This window comes from Sebastes umbrosus, chromosome 20, assembly GCF_015220745.1.
Source record: "Sebastes umbrosus isolate fSebUmb1 chromosome 20, fSebUmb1.pri, whole genome shotgun sequence".
NCBI lineage: Eukaryota > Metazoa > Chordata > Actinopteri > Perciformes > Sebastidae > Sebastes > Sebastes umbrosus.
This window is the reverse complement of record NC_051288.1, coordinates 20,669,092-20,691,252: the sequence shown is the minus strand read 5'-3', so window position 1 is coordinate 20,691,252 and position 22,161 is coordinate 20,669,092. Positions and strand designations below refer to the sequence as shown.

Below are 22,161 nucleotides of genomic sequence, written 5' to 3'. Positions count from 1 at the left end.
AACAGTTCGGTTGCACTAAGCTCCACCCTCTTGTGTCACTTCTGGTTGCAATAAACCAAGATTGCGACGGCCAAAAATGCAGACTTCAAAACGACAGTCCTCAAACCCAGGGTTGATGTCACAGTGACTAAATCCACTTCTTATATACAGTCTATGGCTGTTATTCAATTCAAAGGAATTAAATTAAACACTAAATCAAGACAATACATACGGAAAGCCATTACATGACTGATTTTGAAGCCTAGCTTCTGATTTCTGATAATCATATCATAACTAACATAAAATGAACATAAAAAAAAAAATATTTCCCGTCTGACACAAGCTGTATAAACAATTGTTGCTCTCACTTAATTCCGCAGACATAGTTAGCAGACTGATTGCAGTCGTACAAAGTCAGAGCTGGGATCCAGACAAATGCCTCGGAGCTGTTCAGCGCCATGAAATGACTGAGCAAATAAGTTAACAGCAGACAGACAAGTGGCGAATGTTAATAGTGAGGCTGGTGTCATTGTGCAGCCCTGTGCAGCGCTCTGTAAGGGCTTGGATACGCATGGGCACACATACACCCACAATAACACACTTCTTTATGTGTATCTCACAGAGAAATGTTTGCTCAGCTCTCCACCACCAGCATTCGCAGAAAGCACTGAGGTGGTATATGTAACCTACTGCTCTGTTTTGTAAGCAAATCATTATTATCGCTATTTATAGCACACTGCGGGTTTCTCTTTTCCCACTCCACGGTGGTTTTTTTTTCCCAGAAGGTACTGCTAAAATATCCAGATAAAACCAAATAAAAGCAACAAGCACAATGTCAGATAGTAGTAGTAACTTAATCTGTAAAGCATCTCTCATGCTTCCGCTTTACGTTAGAGGATTATAATTCAGAAAGATAAAACAATCAGTAACAATGCAATGTTTTGTGTCAATAAAACAGCTGAATATGTTAATAGAAATGCATTAAACACTGGGGATTAAAGTGTAAAACCAATGGAGAAAAACATAAAAGACGGAAAATTAAAACCAAGAAGAAAAAAGATACAGAGCAAGTTTGCTATTCTAAGATCACGGGGCACAAAAGGCAGCCTCAAAAAATGGGAATGTCTAAGAAAAAATGACAGTGAAGGACTTTAGTGTCTTATGTCTTTGATATAAAGGAGCTGGTAGGTCATTTAAAACTTTACAAAACAAGTAAAATAGCTTAAAAATGCATTCATCCTGCGTAGCGCCATAAGCAGTGGGGTAATGTGATCACTTCTTTTAGCATTCGTTAAAATTCTAGCCACAGTAAAGGGTGATCTTGGGATTTAAGACGGGGAAATTAAGATTCAAATGACTCATTCTCTATACGTTTTAATCTGTTTGGCCAGACAGCTAAATATTGATTGAAACTCATCTCTCTTTCTCTACTGGGTCCTACGAGAAATAATATGTTATTTCCTCATTTAATTCTCAAGTTTTCCCACCGCCATGCATTGATGTGCTCTGGGCATTGGGATCATTTGACGGTGGTAAACAACTCTGTGACCAGAACAGAAAAGGACCAAGAATGGTTCCTTGAGGAGCGCCAGTCAATATCACAAAAAAGTATGTTAAATATGAAGGAAACTAGACAAGCACACTACGCCGAGAAAGACACCCACCCATTACTCAAGACTGTCACTCCAGTTGTCATGATTAAGTGCGTCATTGTCATGATTTTAACACTTTGATTAGGACAGCCACTTTATTAATACCAAAAACGATTCTCAGTTCCTGTATTGATTTGACTATTAACAAAACAATTTTGAATAAAAATAATAAGTTTCAAAGTTGTTTTCCTGTAAAAAACTTCTCATAGATATGAAAATAGCCTAACATGAATCTAATAGGGCTGTCAATCGATTAAAATAGTTAATCGCGATTAATCGCAAATTAATCGCATATTATTTATCTGTTCAAAACGTACCTTAAAGAGTGATTTGCCAAGTATTTAATACTCAAATATGCATGCTTTATGCAACTGGAAATTAATAACAATTAACAACATAAAACTATGACAAATATTGTCCAGAAACCCTCAACAGATACTGCATTTAGCATAAAGAAATCAGAACATGGCAAACTGCAGCCCAACAGGCAACAACAGCTGTCAGTGTGTCAGTGTGCTGACTTGACTATGACTTGCCCAAAACTGCATGTGATTATCATAAAGTGGGCATGTCTGTAAAGGGGAGACTCGTGGGTACCCATATAACCTATTTTCATTCACATATCTTGAGGTCAGAGGTCAAGGGAACCCTTTGAAAACGGCCATGCCAGTTTCCTCGCCAAAATTTAGCGTAAGTTTGGAGTGTTATTTAGCCTCCTTCGCAACAAGTTGGTATGACATGGTTGGTACCAATGGATTCCTTAGGTTTTCTAGTTTCATATGATGCCAGTATTCACTCTAGCTTTAAAACTGAGCCTCCGAAAGATCGATTGTATTAATGCGTTAAAGAAGTTAAAACGAATTTGCATTAACGCATTATTATCACGTTAACTTTGATAGATCTAAAAACTAAACAATCAAAATAGAAAAAACAAATAACTCCAATGCCCGGTCTAGGATTAGGAATCTAAAAAAGTGTCTTTTAGATGTTTATTTTAAACACTGTCAAGAAGCTGATTAACATTGTTCCACAATACGGGTCCTACATATTTTATAGAAACTTGACTGAGGCGGTTTTTAACGAGGGGAATGTGTAGATGACTCGTGAAGATCTCCAGAAAGATTTAGCCAAATGTTCAATCTTATGGACGGCTTCATAAACAAATTCACAAATTTGCATTCTGTAGATGTTGAATACTGATAAAACTTTCAGTTACTGTTCGCAGGGCTGTTTCAGTGCTGTGTTTGGCTCGATAACCAGTCTGAAACTTTTGTGATATGCCGTTGTCATTTAGATGATTAGCTACATGGTTAACAAACAGTTTTCCTCAGAGGTTTATCTATAAGGAAAGAGATTACAGATGGGCCTGTAATTGCTAAGGTCGACACTGTCTGGGTTGTGTTTCTTTAGCAGAGGGTATACGGTAGCTGTTTTGAAAGCTTTGGGGGAAGATTTGTAATTGCAGGTTGTTACCTGGCATAGACACTGAAAGCTGACTTTAAGGAGCATGGTCGGAGAGCATGACTTCATCTTGCTAATGGCGGCACTGACTATGGCTTCTCTTATTATAATAAAAGATTGTAATTCTAGATCCCAGATACAGAGTTGGCCTTGATGACTAATCCAAATTCTGCATATTTGAGAAGAGACTGTAAAGGACCTGGAAGACATCTGTGGTAAAAAAGCTGAGGGCGAGAGTTGCTGGGTCATCTGATTGACCTGACAATGGGAGAACATGACACCCTTCGACTAGGTTTCCACAAATTAGATTCATCTTCTAACATTTTGCACTGAGAAACAAAGTGAGGGATTTAAAAGGACAGCGGTGTCGCCGATGCTTGATTTATAGCCGGGGTGTCACGCGTAGTACAGACTCTGCCCACCCGCCAATAGAGTCCCTCAGCAGGTTGCTTGCAATCAGGATAGAGCGGTGAAACAGGCCTGCAGCTGCATCAGAAATCCAGGCGCCATAATGTCACTCAACGGTGACCATAGACCCCTTTTCTGTTAGTAAAAGATGATGTTAGTTAACGCTGGCCAGCAAGTTTTGTTGGCTTGTTTTTCTTTTATAATGGCTGAAGAAAATACGAGCTCCTCTCAATATATACAGTCACTCACTCTCCAGGACCGCGAGTGTTAGTTGAGAAAGGTAGCATTAACCAACAGGACCAGATTAGACAATCCTACGCCGCTGATGGGAGCTTCGGAGTGGACGGCTGGATAGTTAGCTATCTAGCTCGTCGGTTTCCAAAGCTCCTGACTTCGGATAGCAGACCTCTGCCTCCCTCTTCTTTAGACCATCAGATCCAATGCTGTGACAAGATGGATGAAGCATTAAGATGTTCAATTTTACTCATTTCTGGGCTGGCTAGTTAACTAGCTACTGGAGGCTTAAAACTATCCAGCAGAAAAGTCACTCAAAAAGAGAGTCTTACAATTTCGGCGAGGCGTTTCAGAGATGGAAAGAAAATGTTGATAGTGTAGCCACAGTGATTAGTAGTAGGCTAAACTATTATCAACATCTCTCTCCATCTCTGAAACGCTTCGCCAATATTGTAGCTCATTAGAGCTTCGAATCACAGTTTGTCATCTCAAATGTATGCGATATCGATTCTGGTACCCAACAACACAGCAAGATGACATTTTCGTTGTGTAACTTTAGCTTACTACTCTGAGGTGATTCATGTTTGCCTCCAGTCTTTCCTTTGTTTTGCCTCCAGCTAACACCGTGACGTAACCATGACGTCGACACAAAAAGAGTCTTTATAGCCTTTAAACAACTGATTATCAAATTAACATAACATTCATTTCCAGAGGCATTGGATATTACTCCAGCTGGAGCTATATTTTATTCACTGTGTGCCTAAAAACTGACCAAAGTGGGTTGGATTTTAGACAGTCTGTCATATTTATTTCATAACTTATCTCAGGCTCCCAAGCCATTTGTCTGACACACGCTCAAGGGATTGCAAGGGAGGGAAATTGAGCAATTATATAAATCAATATCACTCCGATCCACTGCGGAGGGTAGGTGAGGTTTAATTTGGCTGATTTTCAGGTAAGTGGGGCACATCAGTTGGCAACTCAAACGCCACGGTTTGTCTCGTGAATACGTATGAGATCATAGGCACTGACATACACCTACGAGAAACCCAGGAGGAAGCAGAGACGAGAATAACCTTGGGGAAACACACTAGCAGCCACATCAATAGCTATACTGTGTCGCACATTTTCACTGGGTATTCTCAGGTAGTGCATCCTATATTGTCTGTTACAAGCTCTGTAACTGTGTTAAACTAGACTTGAAGTGCCTATATTGTTCTGTGCCGGTTGAATTGCTCTCTTTACACTTCCTCTGAATGTCAGACAATCATCACTCAGCTGAGACATCTAGAGAGGGAGAGAAATAACACGAAAATCCTTGTGTCATAACCATGAAGGGGATATCACCCTCATTCATTCTGCTCCATCAGATTCAAATAACCTCACGAGGGATCTTAAGAACCAAGGAGGCATCCTTCCACCTTGGACACCACCACCGTGGCTATTTATCCACCCTGAAATTGAACTTCTTAGTGTCATCGCCCGATGCATCCTGAATGACAGCTGACAAAGTGAGCTCATCAAAGCACTCTCCAGGTGCTGATACTAAGTGGTGTGAAAACGGGCTGTGGGCGCCTCATCAAAAACCATTCACCTGAGACCGGCGATAGCAGCTGCTGATGAGGTGCTTGTGTTTTGCTGGCAGACATTGTTATTGAGACATTTTGTTCTGTTCACACACCAGCTAGAAGTCCCCCGGGACGAGGCAGGGAGGCGGGCGGCCTGCAGCACCGGAGCTGGAGGGAGGGACCACGTACCGGCACATGACGAGGTGATGCTGGTACACAACAACAAGCTGCTGCCGACTGCGTGGTGCGGGGAGAAACTATTCCCCACCAACTTCAACCCATTTACCCAACCATATGCTTCATATGACGCTGTGCTCTGCAAGGAAAAGTGAGACACACAACAACAAGAACAAGCACCATTAGCCGCCCACAGCTTGTGCTTAGACACGCACAGTCCAACAGACACACACACACACACACTCAAAGACAATTGAATGCTCACCCACGCTGACGCATGAAACAGAGCAGCTCGCCACGAAAAAAACACTTACATTATCGCACTCCGGTTGATTCACAGGTCCTCGAGCCTACATTGTCATTAGAGTGCAGCCCTTTGACAAATGCATCATTTTTCACGGAGAGAAATTACTTTCCTGTGCTCTTCCCATTAGCCCCATGTCTGCACAGGCGTCATTTCGGACCGGCGGCCGACACAGCTGCGAGATCAGACAGACCTGGGGCGAGCTAAGGTGGAGCAGCAGGTGAAAGGGGAGGGGGGCGGGGAGAGATATTGGTTTGCAGGCACAGATGGAGGAATGAAACAAGCAAAAGAGGGTGTGGCAGCTCTCACCATTCTCAAACCAGATCTCGCATTCCTGAAGGCTGGAGTACGGCACCAGCTCCCCTCCTTCCCCGTCTAGCGACACGAACAGTCCTTCCTCCCTGAGCGACGACCAGTTCATCAAAAATAAGCAAAAAAGAGAAGAAGAAAAAAAAACGAAAACAGGAAAAAGAAACCTGCAGCAGAGCAGGAGAGGATGGAGGAACAGAAGCTCTCTCTCTCTCTCTCTCTTTCTTTCTTCCCTCTTGTTTCCTTCCTGAGGAAATCTCCACAGGTTTCAGTGCTGATGCTGCCCGCTCAATACAGTCGCAGTAAATGATACAGAGCCAGGCAAGATGTGGCGGTGACGGGAGGAGCGAGAGGAGGAGGAGGAGGAAGGGGAGGGAGGAAAAGGGAAGGAGGAAGGAAGAACGCAGCAGTCACTGTGTCACTGGGGGACACAGAGGTGACACCTATATGATGGCAGTAGTACCGAGGGCTGACAGGTGACCGAAACCTTCGCCACTACGAACAAAAAGGAAAAAAAAGAAAAAACAGCGTTTTCCGGCGAGGAGCAAACATAGGAGCTCCTCATTCCTCCTCTGTGACTGCATTAGCGCTTAGCGTGTTATGTATAGATGTGAGAGGCGCACTCTCACTATAGGAACAGGAGCCCAGGGTCTCCAACAGATGAATGGTGCAGTGCTGCTGTTGTCATGGCAACCGCAGAGCAAAAAAAAGGAGGGGGAGGAGAAGGGTGGGTATTGAGGGAGGAAAGAAAATGGCATAAAAAAAAAAAAAAAAGGTGGGAGGGAGGGTATTATTAAAGGGATACAGTTTTGCCGTGCGTGGACGGAGCTTTTGGGACACATCGGATCACAAGTGAAGAAAAACAGAGGAGGTTTGATGGGAACAAGGGCTTCAATACTCTATTTTCCTCTTGGGTTGTCCCTGTCTGTCCTTGTTTTACCCTTGAAACTGTATTTGTACAGCTGCAGCCATGTTTTACGGCTATTTAAGGGGTTCAAACCCCCCCCCCCACAGGGCTGAGAGTTTATTGTGCACCGCCTTTGCTTTTGTTGGGGGTTCATATCCGTTAGGCTGTAAGCCCGCTGCTTTCTAAGTGTTTGTTATTAATCTCCTCCAGTCACACTTATTTCCCAAGGGCGACATCTCCAACCAGCGTTTGCAGCATGCTACCAACAAGCCTTACAGATGTGCTACAGTAACAGGTCAAAGTTTGGGAGTGCCACCAGTCCTCTACATCGTAAAACCTGAGTCTCTTATCTGACCATCCCTGTGGTCAAACATCGTCTCTGGATAATCACAGTCATTTGTTTTTGGGTATCATTTTTAGTTTTTGTCAGGGAAAAAAATAACTTACAAGTGATGTCTGTTGTTGGCTGGGTGCAACAAGAGGCAGCATATTCTAGTGAGATGACAAGTGGGGGTGGCTGATCACATGCCTGGCTTTAACTGTACGACACTATAATGATTAAAATGAGCACACTGAGGTTGTTTAAGTGTGTGAGAAACAGAAACAAAAAAAACTTAAACTTAAGCTCTATTAGGTTAGTCATATACAGACAGGAACATACATGGGATATGACCGCTGCATTTAACCCATCGTAAGCATTTAGGAGCAGCGGGCTGATATAAAGCACCCGGGGATTAACTTGGGGTTCAGTGTCTTGATCGACATGTTGACAGTAGGAGCCGGGGATCGAACTCTATAAATCTTGTGCAAATGTGTGTGGTCTTCAAATCATCTCCAAACATCTTCATGCAGCTCCTGACAGCTTATACTTTTGGTTTGTTTTTCTATTTAGTCTGGTACGGTTTCACAGTGCATAAAATGAAAGCGGACCAAATCAATTTGCTGAGGGGCGTGTACGAAGGAACAAATTTCTATGCAGGGAATCGCAGACTTCAATATAGTGCTGTCCAAGTTTTTTTCAGTTTGACTCTGCACTGATTTACCGTACGTATGAGTCCCTTCGCCTCCAGTTTATCTCAAATGACTTCATAAACGGCACTATTTTTGTGGACTTTATTCAAGTTAAGTTCTCTTGGGCCTAGACGTCAAGCAAACATATCCTCTCCCATTCATGTTAACCTGTCGTTTACCTGTGTCCATCTCAACAAATGCCCACACAGGCAGCCTGCGTTTTGGTTCACTTGGAGACCACGTCTCGCAAGCGGTCTCAAACCGGTTGTTTTGGTCCCCACCAGAGTACAATTACTATGTTCACAACTGCCCAAACAAACCGCACCAGAGTTCAACTAAAACGGACTAAATGTGTACCATACAGATAAGAGCGGCATCAATCTTCTCATTTAACCCCAGACAAGAGAGTTTATTTCCCAAAATTCAGTTGAGGCAAAACCTGCAATAACAGCTTGGATGTTGTGTCTCGTTTTTACTATTCTGCACCAGCGTTCATCAGCAGAACTTAATAAACTGCAACAAATGACAGATACGGATATGTATTAATTCCCTCAAGTAACACTGACACACTACAATAAAAGAAGTGAATGCACTTAATGAAGAAAAGGTAGATATGTGATGATATTTCATCACTAAAAAACATCCCGAGTATCTGTCTGATGACTACAATATGACGAGACTTTCTGTCACGGCACTTAATCCAGCTGGTTCTTCAGTGCTCCTCCTGAGGGCATCATACTTTCATTTCAATTACTCCTTCCTACACTTAACCTTCACTCTTTATTTTTCACCTGTGACAGCGGAGACGAAAATGTCACATTTCCTTTCAGCGGAACAAATGATTTGGAGGGTCCGTGGTGGCTGGGACGGGTTGAGGCAAGAAATAATGACAATAATTGAAGAACGATTTTCTCAAGGTGCAATGCATGGTGTAAGGAGGCGTGGAGATTGAGAGGTCCCAAATGTCAGTGTTCATTTCAAAATTTCTCAGAGGATACCAGATGCCGTGTAAAAACGCCAGGCTGGCTAAAGAGGCGTGGAGAGAGAGGGAGATTGAAATGTCCCAAATGTCAGCCGTCCTCTCAAGAATACACAGAGAGGACGAGATATCGTAAAACGCTCAAGGCGCGGTGCACTGCAGGTATGTGTTGGATGACTTCAAGGAAAAGTCCAGAATTCACATTATGATGTCCAGAAACCAGGAAATCTTATAACATATAAGGGTAGAGTTACTCCAGGAAACAACTGCATTTTTAAAGAACTTTGGTTGCATCATGTGGAGAGAGTATTGGGCGTTTATGTGTTAATAATTAACAGCCTAATTGATGCAATTTAGCCGGTACACCTGGTTACTTTGCAGGTAAAGATACATACAAATGATTCAACGTCATGAATCAAGATACCAGTTGCATGTAGAGCAGTTAAACTTAGTTTTAAATATATACATATATGTAAAGGATAATGTACAGCAAGCCGGTCATTGCTGTGAAAGAGTCTCCGACAGGGCTGATGTCTCTCATCGCCCTGAAGGGGATTCTTTCACAACAATGACCGGCTTGCTGTACATTATCCTGCTTATTACGCAGCTACTTACTTAAGAAATCAATATTTTGACACAAGAAACGGTCCGCCAGAGTCCGACATCAGAGCTGCGGCCATAGCAACGGTCTACTATACATGGCAACGGTCTGCTATACATAGCAACAGTCTGCTATACATAGCAACGGTCTGCTATACATAGCAACAGTCTGCTATACATAGCAACTGTCTGCTATACATAGCAACAGTCTGTTATACAGAAATTACAGACTGCAGAACGCCGTGATTGAGCGATCCGAATCGAGTATTCAACACAGCCGTGTAATAAGTAATGGATAATGTACAGTGAGCGGGTCATTGTTGTGAAATAAACCCCGACAGGCATTATCCCGCTTATTACACAGCCATAATTTGACTCAAAAATTATCCACCAGAGTCCGAGAACGGTCTATTATAAAGGGTGATTCTCTATAAGTTATACTTTTACTTTGATATTTTAAGCATTTTTTGCTGACAATACTTTTATTAGGTAACATTTTACTTGTAACAGAGGAGTTTTACACTGTAGTATTACTACTACTTCTAATAGTAGTACCTGCATGGCATTATGAACCTAAGCTCTTAAAGGTCCAGTGTGTAAGATTTGGCGGTATCCAGCAGTGAGGATGCAGATTGCAACCAACTGAAGCCTCTCCCGTATGCCACGTATGCGTGTTTATGTTGGTGGCGACGGGAGCGAGTAAAAGTTAACAGTGTTTGGTTTGTCCGTTCTGGGCTACTGTAGAAACATGGTGGTGCAACATTGCAGACTCTGTGAAGAGGACCCGCTCCCTATGTAGATATAAACAGCTCATTCCAAGGTAACCAAAACAAAACGATTCTTAATTTCAGGTATTATACACTAAAGAAAATATACTTATTATTATTATTATATTCCATTTCTGTCATTTGATCCTCCTAAATGCTACACACTGGTCCTTTAAGTCAAAATGGAGAAGAAGTCCTTCTACAATTCCATAACAACTGGAGAAACTCCATCTACTGATGAAGACCATGTGAACCTATGATCTCAACTAAAAGATATTCAGTTTATCATCACACAGGACCAAGAAAAGAAGCACTCCTCACAGTGTACTCAGTTTAGAAGCTGTAACTAGTTAGTGTTTGGTTTTGTGTTGGAATAACAAAAGCAAAAAGGTCTAGATGGTTTTAAAGTAAAACCAAAAAGCACCTCTATCTATTCTTAGAGTAACTCCACTCGAACATCACGGTGTCATATTGTGAAAAATCAAGATGAGTATTTTGTTTTACCAGCCTTTTCCACATCTTGCCTCATCACTCCTTCAGGTAATGATATCCTACATTTCCCAGATGCCTCTTTTGAAAATCCCAAAATAGTTTTCCTGAACAAGAGTTTCAGCTGTGGGGTTTAAGACGGAATGAAATCTTATTATAGTCCATTGTATCTGTGCAAGAAATATGCCAACAAGTGATCCTGTCATCTCCATTTGGACACTTAATACCACCAAACAATGACACAGGCCCCAGAAATGCAGCATTCATCGCGAGCAGTTAATTTAACAGAGCTCAACTGTTTTTAATGTGGATCCTTTAAGAGCACCCACACAATGAGCTGTAAAACCCTGACTCAGCAGTTCTGCACACTGTGCCTTGTTAATCCTGACCATCCACACCGCACACAGTCAGCTTACTGTAGCACAGTGCCACTTATTCACATATCTCTCTTACTGTAAGCACCACAGAGACAATAGATTTCACATATACTCATATTACTTACTGTGATAATTACAGCAAAGAGCGGGAGGAAAAAAAAATAGGTGGGACAATTAAATCAAGCAGATTCTCATGTTTTAAGGCCAAATGCAATTTTCCACCTTTATGTGGCAACCCATGGGGAGTGAGTAATTGTATTGATTGCTGCCATTAATTAGGGGAAAGCAGTGTAATCTGTTGAAATAATTCCCTTTAAATGTTTCAGAGTGGAGCGGGGCCAATCAATCCGCTGGGCCGGGGTCTCTGGCGAGTCTGACACTTAAGAGAGGTGTTTATTAAGGAACAAATAAGCAATCAGTGATTACAACTCATAATAACAATCAGCCAGTGAGATATCAGTGTGAGAATGAGCAATCATCGGCACTCTTAGATAACAGCGGACTAAAAATAGACGCCGTAAACACGGTGGATGACGGTGAAGGAATGTTGAATATCTGAAACATGCTCTGCTGGTGAGAACATATGTTTTCATGAGCGCACAGCAGGAGGCTGAAATTATATCATGACTTGGAGAAGTGAACATTTCCATTGAGAAATCACAGTGTAATTATGTAAAATCACAGCGTTTAAAGACACTGTCCTCTAAGCAGACGATCCATATTTGGTTAAAGTCAGTAGTGGAAGTAGTATTCAAACCTTTTACTTAAGTAAAAGTAGTTATACCACAGTAGGGCTGCAACTAATGATTATTTTCATTGTCCATTAATCTGTTAATTATTTTATCGATTTATTGATTAGTTGTTTGGTCTATAAAATGTCAGAAAATGGTGAAAAATGTCAATCAGAGTTTCCCAAAGCTCAAGATGATGTCTTTCAAATGGCTTGTTTTGTCCACAACTCAAAGACATCCAGTTTACTGTCATAAGAGGAGGAAAGAAACCAGAAAATATTCACATTTAAGTAGCTGGAATTACACGATTTTGACTTTTTTTTCTTTAAAAAATTACTCAAATCAATTAATCGATAATCAAAATAGTTGCCGATTATAATTTAATGGTGTGAAAACTAATCGATTAATTTTTGCAGTAAAAGAAAATTCTCCATTACAATTAAAAGTCCTGCATTCAGAATGTTACTGAAGTAAAAGTACAGAAGTATCAGCAACAAAATGTACTTGAAATATCAAAAAGTACTCACTATGCATAGTGGCTACTGGCAGTGTTATACGACTATATTATTGGATCGTTATTATTGACGTATTAATATGTAAGCAGTACTTTCATTGTTGTTTTAGGTCAAGGTGGAGCTAATTTTAACTACTTCATATACTTTTGTTACTTTAATCTGTGAAAATGGATCATATTTTATAAACTGATCACATTTTGTTTGTAAAATATTAATTAGAAAAATCTGTTAAATAAATAGTACGATATTTCTCTCTGAAATGTCATGGAGTAGAAGTATAAATTAAAATACCTCAAAGTTGCAAAGTACTTGAGTAAATGTACATAGTTACTTTCCACCACTGGTTAAAGTGCACTCATATGGAGGACACAACCTGCCCAAATAAAAAAATCAATCAATAATAAAATAAATAATAAATATGTATTTAAATGTAGCAAAAATAATATTAAAAATAAATGTAGTCATTAATTAATTGATAAAATGTGACCTAAATTGATATTTATGTTTTAATTTGCTTCTTTATTTATTTATCTATCTTTGTTTTAATTAAACTTCTGTATTTTTCAGGTGTTTGCTCATGTTATGTGTTTATGTAAAAATAATATCAGACAGTATATTGTTCATATATATATTTAAGTATTAGTATTGTATCGGCCAGTATCTCTTGTACTCTCCTACAGTAAATATCTCCAGACTTTTTGAATTCACTAGAGTAATTGAATTTCTCCTAAAGCATGCCTTCTTCTTCTTACGTTTTTGACACAAACAGTAACACAGTGGAACTGGTTTTACATATTTTAATGTCCATAGACAATCAGGAGTTACCAACTTGTGATCCCACCCCAAAATAAACCTGAAGTGAGTCCACTGCTGCGTTGACACGGAACAGTATGCCTCCTGCCTTCCTCACAATCCGTTTCACAAGTTGACCCCTCGAGCATCTGAGGGCCCCCTTGAGAGTCTTCATGCAGGCAGAGGGGATTAAATCAGAAACTCAATGACTCTCTAAAAAGGTCAGCGCTTTCATAGCGTTTTCATTCTATCAGAGCCTTGAGGTTGAATAACTCAAGTCCTCACCAACACCACCGCTCTGCCACAGGAGGGCCGAGTGAGGCCGCGGTTGGCGGAGGCCACCAGGGGAGAGAGAACGGGAGGGAGGGAGGGGGATCAAAGTGCTGCAGCCTTTAGACCTGCTGCTGTTTGCTCTCTAATGCGCTCATCTGCCACCTCTCTCTCTCTCTCTCTCCCACCTCTACCATCTCTGGCGATGGGAGGGGTTCTGCCCTCTGACGCCAGCACACGCACACACACAAGCTTGGTGCTGTCAAGCTGCGCAGGAAGTGGTGCTGAGTTGAATTAATTAAAGGGTGAGAAAGCCGGGGTGGTTGAGACCGAGTACAATCTGGCGCTCGATGCCACTTGAGAGCAGACACAGGTCTTTGAGGACTTGAAGGACCTCTTGGCACTTGAGTCCGACCTGCTTATGCAAGAGCGGTTTAGCTACGATAAGTCGCGAACAGACAAATGATTGACATGTGATTGAAAGAATAACCGTAAAAGAATACAGTATGTAAGGGAGCAAATCACTTTTAATGATGCCAGTTTTTCCTCGACAAAATTTAGCCCAACTAATGGAGCATTATTCAGCCTCCTTCATAACAAGCTAGTATGGTAAATGGACTTGTTTTTATGTAGCGCTTTTCTAGTCTTCCGACCACTCAAAGCGCTTTACACTACATGTCAGCATTCACCCATTCACACACACATTCATACACTGATGGCAGAGGCTGCTAAGGTGCCAACCTTGCCCATCAGGATCTAATCTAAATACTCATTCACACACCGATGGCTATGCCTTTGGGAGCAACTTGGGGTTAAGTGTCTTGCTCAAGGACACATCGATATGTGACCCGGAGCAGCCGGGGATCGAACAACCGACCTTCCGATTGGCGGACGACCTGCTCTACCCTCTGCCTCCGCCGTATGACATGGTTGGTACCAATGGACTCTTTAAGGAGCTTCACTCTAGCTCTAAAACTGAACCTGCTACAGCCTCTGAAAGACAGTAAAGTCGGTCAGAATGGCGGGTCTCAGGGGGTTAAACGTGAATATTTTCTGGTTTCTTTACTCCTCTATGACAGTAAACTGAATATCTTTGAGTTGTGAACAAAACAAGACATTTGAGGACGTCATCTTGGGAAACACTGAACGACATTTTTCACAATTTTCTGACATTTTATAAACCAAACAACTAATAAATTGATGAAGAAAATAATCAACAATGAAAATAATCGTTAGTTGCAGCCCTAAGAGACTTAATTATTACAACAGACTACAATATAACACACAAAAGGTGGAGTGAAGGAGACATAAATCTGGAAGGATTAACACAGTGACGTGCTAATCCTGCCAAAATTATATCTCTCACCGTCGCAAACACACATAAAATGACAAGTGTAAGTGGACAAATTATGCAAAGGCAAAACAAATAAAGCTTAAATGAAGCAAGTGCAAAGCAGAGACATACAGCGAATTATAAATGAGAGGATCCCTAATTCCCAAGTTAAAATCTAAAAACAGAAAGCAGCCTTCACATCCAGCAGCACCTGACTGGCACAATATAACACGCCAAGTGACGACGTGTGTGACAACACCGCAAACAGACCTCACCCTATGAAATAAGAATAGTACAAATGAGACATCACTGCCGCTGTCATTAATCAAGCTATTCTTAAAACAACACGCTCCTCTGCGACGCCCATCAAGACACACGGATTCACGTACACGCTGACGATCCAAAAAATTCACTTTGATTCACTTTGATCAAAGCGTGATGCCACGAAACATGACGTTAAAGAAAGATACAAATGGGGCAAAGGTGTCTCCTCAAACATCAAAAAGAGTGATCTTGATCTGAAATCTTAAAGTACTGATCCCCCAAAAAACAGCCATGGCTGAACCCACACAGAGCCCTCCTACAGTACTATGTTTCCTCTTTAAAAACCCACACTTTAGATGACCTGATAGAGAGCATAAATCATTCTGTATGATGTAAAAATCAGGCTCCCCCCCTCCGGCATATCAGAAATGGTTAATGATGTACTGTAAAGTAGCTGAGAGGCTGGTGCACCCTAGTGGTGACTACTGCATCAAGCTTTAAAGTCCTTCACACCCACTCTGTGTGGAGGCTGCACTGATATTGGGTGAAGCTGCAATGTCAATATTTCATTTCTCATTTTGAAAACCGGCACAGCAGTGAGTGAGTGAGCCACGACGCTGCCAAACCACAGCTTCCAACTTCCCCCCCCCTCCATAATAAAAGCAGAGGGAACATGACACAGAATCCAGTTAATGGGGGAGACGGAGGGGGGACACACATTCTCTGAATGTCAGGGATGAGTGTGGAAGGAAACGATTAGTGGTGGCGGGAGATGAAGAGCGATAAAGGAGGGCAGAGCCGACCACAGCTCCCAGTCCATCAGGTGATTACAAGAATTGGAAATTGCAGTGTTTGCCGCAGGCCAGAGCCGGGTGGGTGGGTAATACGGTAAGTGATTACCATCAGGGTGAGAAGGCATTCCACTCCTCTTCACTTTGTCTCATGAAATCTGTTTTAATTCGCTGTGTGTGATCCTCTGATTGGGCACAGTGGTGCAGTGAAGGGTTAAGGGAGGCTGTATTAGCACAATGAGTGTACGGGGGAGGACAGCTACAGGCAAGGATGTGCGTGCGTACAAGACGACCAGATTTAGCCCACGTCTCCGTCGGCTCCCCAAACACACAACACTGCTCGACTAATTCACATCTTTAACTTGACTGCAGTGTGTTTTACCTGTGAGCTTCTTGACGGGCTGCAGCCTGACACTGATGGTCTGGTGGGTGAGCAGCGGGGAGGAGGGCAGCGAGCGGGACACGCCCTCCATAATGCGAATGTGCTGCATGCCCTCGGTCATGGAGAGCGGGGGCACAGCGTAGTCTCCTTCAAAGGCACAGTCGCTGTCTATGCTGCCACCTGCAGGACGGGAGGGAAAACAGAACAGTGTGAGAGGCTTTTCTCTGCTTTTAATAGCAGCAGAAGGTAGAAATGGAGCAAATATGATTTTACAAAGTTATTTTTATAAAACGGTCACTATATCCTGACAGCTGTGCAGGTAATCTGAATAAAATCATGTGTCTCTATGTCCTCCAGTGCTCCTAATGGCATCTACAAGATTTCACAGACTGGAGGACAACAACCAATCAGAGCTGAGCTGGAGCCTTGTCGTCTCTGAGCAGCTGTCAATCACTCTCAAACTCCAATCAAACGGTCAAACTAGGCAGCGCTGATCAAATATGAATCAATATTCTGTTACTGTAATGCCTATTTCTCGCCTCAAATGTTTTCAGAAACATCTTGTAGTGTACTGTTTTGCTGTAAAATGAGAAAGTTTGTGACCCGGCAGCCATGTTGAGATATGTTGAGGAAATACCAAGCACCGCCCACCAGCCGGAGCACAGCCAATAGGAACGCTCTCTCTCTCGGAAATGACCTGTGATTGGCCAAAGTCTCCCGTTACGGGCTAGATGTTTTAAAGTCTGAAAACAGAGCCATGAGGAGGTGCAGAAGTCTAGTTATCTCTCAGAACACTTGAATTACAATATACTGAAAGGTTATTATGGAATATATATATAAAATAATAATATGCCGGTGGGCGCTATTCCTCATTTTCTGCATTAAGGACACTTTTCACCCCTGTAACTTTCATCGTAGTGAATGTGACAAAACACTTTGAAGCCAACAATATCAGGGACCGAATGTTTATTTATATTACAATATATACCGTTATTTATGAAAGTAAAAAAAAAATTTTTTGTCTTAAAACCATGGTGATGTCTGATGTGTGTTGTGGTTTACGGGTCTAGGGTTATGGTTCTGGGGGGTTGAACCCTAACCCTAGAGCAGCGCCACGGCTCCAAATCCAAATTTCGCCTAGGGCACCAAAAGAGCCGGCCCTGTACAGACGCAAATAGACAAAGTGTATTAAAATAAACACCTAAATGTGTTGTTTTTTTCCCACTAGTCTGACAGAAGACATGTTATGGAAGCAAAATAGCCCCGAATCTCAAAATTAACCAGTGCATGAAAACCATTTTTATCTGCAGTGTTTCTCCTTAAATTTACAATAATATGAAACAGAGAAAAGCAGCAAATCCTCACATTAACAAGCTGAAAGCAGCAAATGACAACTGATGATCATCACCCTGTAGAAAGTGTACGACAGACATATGTGAGCACCTCAGTCTGGTCCCTAGATTGCAACGCCAGTATTGAGTGGAACAAGATTGGCGTGACCCAGAAGAGAGCACAGCCCTGCGGGCAACACGTGCCGTTTACATTCACTGTAATAAACTACAGCCTGTCTGACCTCTGAAAGCTCCACGCAGTAACACAATACACCATCATTTTATATAATAAAAGAGGATTTTCTAACCATCTGATATGTGTTTAAACAAACCGAAAAGAGCACAGTCATGATCACGAGAGAGCATTTTATTTACCAAAAGAAGAGGCTTTCACAATGAGCAGTAATTACAGACAGCGCACAAACAACCACTCTCCATCACTCTCCCACCCCTTTTTCCTCTCTTGCTTCAAAAACCACAAATTATGACAACTTTTTTTTTTTCAAACTTCACACACACACACACACACACACACACACGTTCCCCGCTGAACAAAACACATCCAGCTGTCTGTAAACACAACATCCATTTTGTGAATCAGCTCTGGCTCACGTCCCTGCAGACGGAGCTGTAAAACCAACTGGTCAAGCAACAGTCTCGCATCAGACAGCAGCCGCCACAGTGAGACATGAAGCCATTATCAGACACTAATCCGTGACAAGTCCCAGAGGAAGCCAGTGTGACGGTTAGGAAGGGGTCACAACGGTTGTTGTAATGCAAATATGGTATAGAAATAAATTAAAAAAACACACACACACGTCTCTTTGTGGCTCCAGAAGTGCTGGAGTCAGTCCACCCATTCACTGGGGAATGTCACTGCAAAAAGCAAAAACAGCCGCCAGAGCAGCGGTTACATCCACAAGCCTAGAAATTCATCTCATGTACGCAGAGCCTGGTGTGAATACCAACGGGGGGACTTGGTATTCTAGCAGCAATTATCAGCAGTCAAGATCCAACTCAATTTGAATGCATTCCAATGCAAAACACACAATTATACGAGCAGATGTGTTTCATTTGTTGTTTTAAAGGGACAGTGTGTAGGATTTGGTGGCATCTCGTGGTGTGGTTGCAGATTGCAACCAGCTGAGTATCCCTCCGCTCACTCTTCCCTTTCCAAGATTGCGGTAACATGAGCCGCCGAGTGCAAAACCGAGGTAACGCCAATGTGGAAGTGCCTTAAACTTGCATTCTTTCTAACAGCCAGCAGGGGGCGACTCCTCTGGTTGCAAAAAGAAGTCTGATTGTATAGAAGTCTATGAGAAAATGAGCCTACTTCTCACTTGATTTATTACCTCAGTAAACATTGTAAACATGAGTTTATGGTCTCAATCACTAGTTTCAAGTCTTCTTCAATACAGCATGATGTTCATTTAGTAAACTATGGTTTCATTTAGAGTCAAATAGACCATAAAGCAGGGGATGCTTTAGGGCGTGGCTACCTTGTGATTAGCAGGTCGCTACCACGGTGTTGTCCGGTCTGGGAGTTGTCCGTGTTTTCGTCTTACAACTTTAACCCTTTCACAGTGTGTTTTCAGTTCATGAAAGTTAATTTTAACATTTTGGTCACCTAAAAATGTCTTATTCAGCATTCGGTTGTACTTAGCTCCACCCTCTCGTGTCACTTCTGGTTCCGAAAAACCAAGATGGCGACGGCCAAAATGCCAAACTCGAGGCTTCAAAACAGCAGTCCACACACCAATGGGTGACATCACGGTGACTATGTCCACTTCTTATATACAGTCTATGTCTGCAGCTCACGTTACCGCAGTTTCACAAGCGTGTCGGAGAACTACGGTGGCCTTCAAGTAACGTAAAAACGCGAAAGGCTCTCTCTAGAGTCAGTGTTTGGTCTGTGAAGAGGACCCGCTCCCTATGTAGATATAGTATAAAGGGCTCATTTTAAGCTATCGAAATCACAACGATTCTTAGTTTCAGGTGATTAGAGACTAATGAAAACTTAGTTATGAATATTATATTCCATTTCTGCTCATTGATCCCCCGAAATGTTACACACTGTTCCTTTAAAGGCCAATTAACATCAGGCCAAAGGGACGTGCCTCAAAGTCAGGTTTGTGGGCCGGCTCTCCCACTAAACGGCGGCGTTTTGAGGCAGACGTCTCTGCTCATTATGCAACTCCTCCCTGGCAGTGCCCGGCTGCAAGCCCATGTGTAATGCAGCCTCTGGCTTGGAGAATGCTCTGACACAAGCAACGCCGGAAAGGATTCTGGCTTTGCCCGTCTCCATGACATGACTCGGGAAGGACTCCAGATGTTTCTCTGTACTCGGCTGAGATGGACGGCATAGCGCTGCAACAGGTGTCTTTGGGTTGATTTAAAAGCATTAATTTTTAAGGATTCTGTTATTCTATAGTATTGTTTTTATTTTTATTTGTTGTAAAATAAAAAAACATTTAACGAAAGGTTTGGTATGTTTTAAGCATGTTTGTAATCTTTAAGCATATCTGAATCCCAAAATTAAAAATCAAATACCTACACAAAGAGCGAATAATCAAAGTCAAATATTCGTGTCCAGCCCTCAAATCAACAATCTTAAAATCACCATTAAACGGCGATCTCAACGCTTCATGTAAACTGTAATACGTTGAAGCTGAAATCAAAAGGTTTGATTTTAGGGCAAAGATGGAGGAAAAGCCGCACTTCAGTGGTGACATCCAGAGTACAAAAGCGTCGAGGGGTAAATGATGGCGTTTTATTTTAGACTGTGATGAGAGACATGTTTAAGGGCCACTCCATGCCTCGAAATAAACACAAACACCTACTTGTCGAGGTGTTCCAGGCTCAAAACATGCACGAGGAGTAGGTGGGAAAAAATATTATAATTGCCCAAAACATTTCCTGCCAAGCGCTGACAATCCCCTCGTTGATAAACATCGACAGTTGTGAACAGCCTCTTTCCCCCAACAAGTTACTCTGATTTATAGGCACATCATTTCATACAGCTCTCCCCCTGTAAATATAACTTTTCTTTCCAGTAGTCGTAAAGTTTTCTGCTATAAAGTCGAGTAAAATACAACTTGGCAAACAAGGCCTCCATGGGTTTTCTGCTGTGGAAACATTAAGGGAGAAGAAATGAAGTCTGGAAAGAGACCGCCAAGAGAGAAGTGTTACAGGAAATGAGAAGGTAAAGGTGGTGAAAAGAGCTCGCATGCTGTTTCTCAGCAACTCGACTTCTCATTCACTCACGTAATAGTACACATCCACGCCTGGGAGCAGCACCGTACACTCCATAATAAGCAATAGAAGAGAGGACGAGCTAGATGGCTTTTACAAGCAAAACTGTATTTCATGAATCGCTGAGGGTCAAGGCTCCAGACCTGTAACTCTTTTTTTGACGTGTAATCATTAATTCAACAGATTTTTTGGTTTGCTTACCTTGGCCGACGTGGCTCAGGTGAGGGTCTAGACTGGGCGAGCGGGGGTCTGCCAAGTCCTCGCTCCCGCCATCTGCAGAGGAGGAGCAGAAAGAGAAAGATAAGGAGTGAGCTCGGTGGTGATGGTAGCGCGGCGAGGAGGCCAGCAGCAACGCCACTTCCTCCTCTCCGATCAGCCAGGTGTGGGACCGGAGGACCCCCAGCAGGCTGCTCACACACAGACCCTCCACGCCCTTCCTCTTTGGGCCCAAGTGGCCCCTTAGGGTGGCGAAGGGGGACCGCGCCGCCAAGCTCAACATCTTCCGCCTCCCCATTGTTAGACTAAACAAGCCTCTATCTGGAGGGGCCTGCCCATGCAGATAACTAAATAGTTTACATGACAACCGTTGTTGCATGCAGAGCGTTAGAGCCACGATCACAGAGCTCACTGGGCTCTATGGTTCAATGAGCGAGCGCTAGCAGTAAAACAGTGGGCGTGTCCCAGGATAGATCCGCATACGGTTAATGATATGAGGATCAATTACGCCCAAGGGAGCAGGCAGGCAGAATTAGCCACAGTGGATGGAGCTGAGATGAGGGGGGTGGGTAGGGGGGCGGCATCACTGGGCAGCACAGTCAGAGTCACCGGGGGATTGTTTCATAATCCTGTTCGAGTGTGGATGAATCTACTGTAAAGCACGACAGGCCGGCAGAGGAGGAACACATGATTTATACTCCGCCCCACTGGAATTAAGAGAGCTATTAATAAAATCTGAAATACGATGATGTATGAAAACTAGTCTAAGCCGGTGGATTTTCCATCAACGATTGTTGCATGAAGTAGAAAAAACATGCAGGCGTTTGAGCTCACCATCAGCCCAGAAAAACCCAAACAAACACTCACAGTGTTATCTCTCCCATCGCAGATTCACACACTGTGTAGCAGCGGCCACGCAGCAAGCCGGATTGACTCGCTGGTGGACGGATCAAGCTCGTCGATGGACAGATAGAAAAGGCCGTGGGGCATGATTGTGTGAGAACTGGGCCAGCCTGAGATTGACACTGATTGTGGAAGGGAGTCCTCTGCAGAGGATTTACA

At 42.6% G+C, this 22,161-nt stretch overlaps 1 protein-coding gene across 13 annotated transcripts in view; it reads right to left on the bottom strand.

The window, feature by feature from the left end:
- The window catches only part of tanc2b (tetratricopeptide repeat, ankyrin repeat and coiled-coil containing 2b), a 173,561-nt gene that overhangs the window by 69,212 nt on the left and 82,188 nt on the right, over nt 1-22,161 (bottom strand). For 9 of the 13 annotated variants that reach the window (XM_037754845.1, XM_037754840.1, XM_037754847.1 and 6 more), the window contains 2 exons: nt 21,085-21,156; nt 16,301-16,480 (listed from right to left, as the gene is read on the bottom strand). In XM_037754845.1, the coding sequence (XP_037610773.1) occupies nt 16,301-16,480; nt 21,085-21,156 (252 nt within the window). Of the gene's footprint in view, nt 1-5,793; nt 5,987-6,092; nt 7,504-16,300; nt 16,481-21,084; nt 21,157-22,161 lie in introns of those variants that run through there. The other 4 variants (XM_037754853.1, XM_037754855.1, XM_037754849.1 and 1 more) reach the window with 3 other exon arrangements.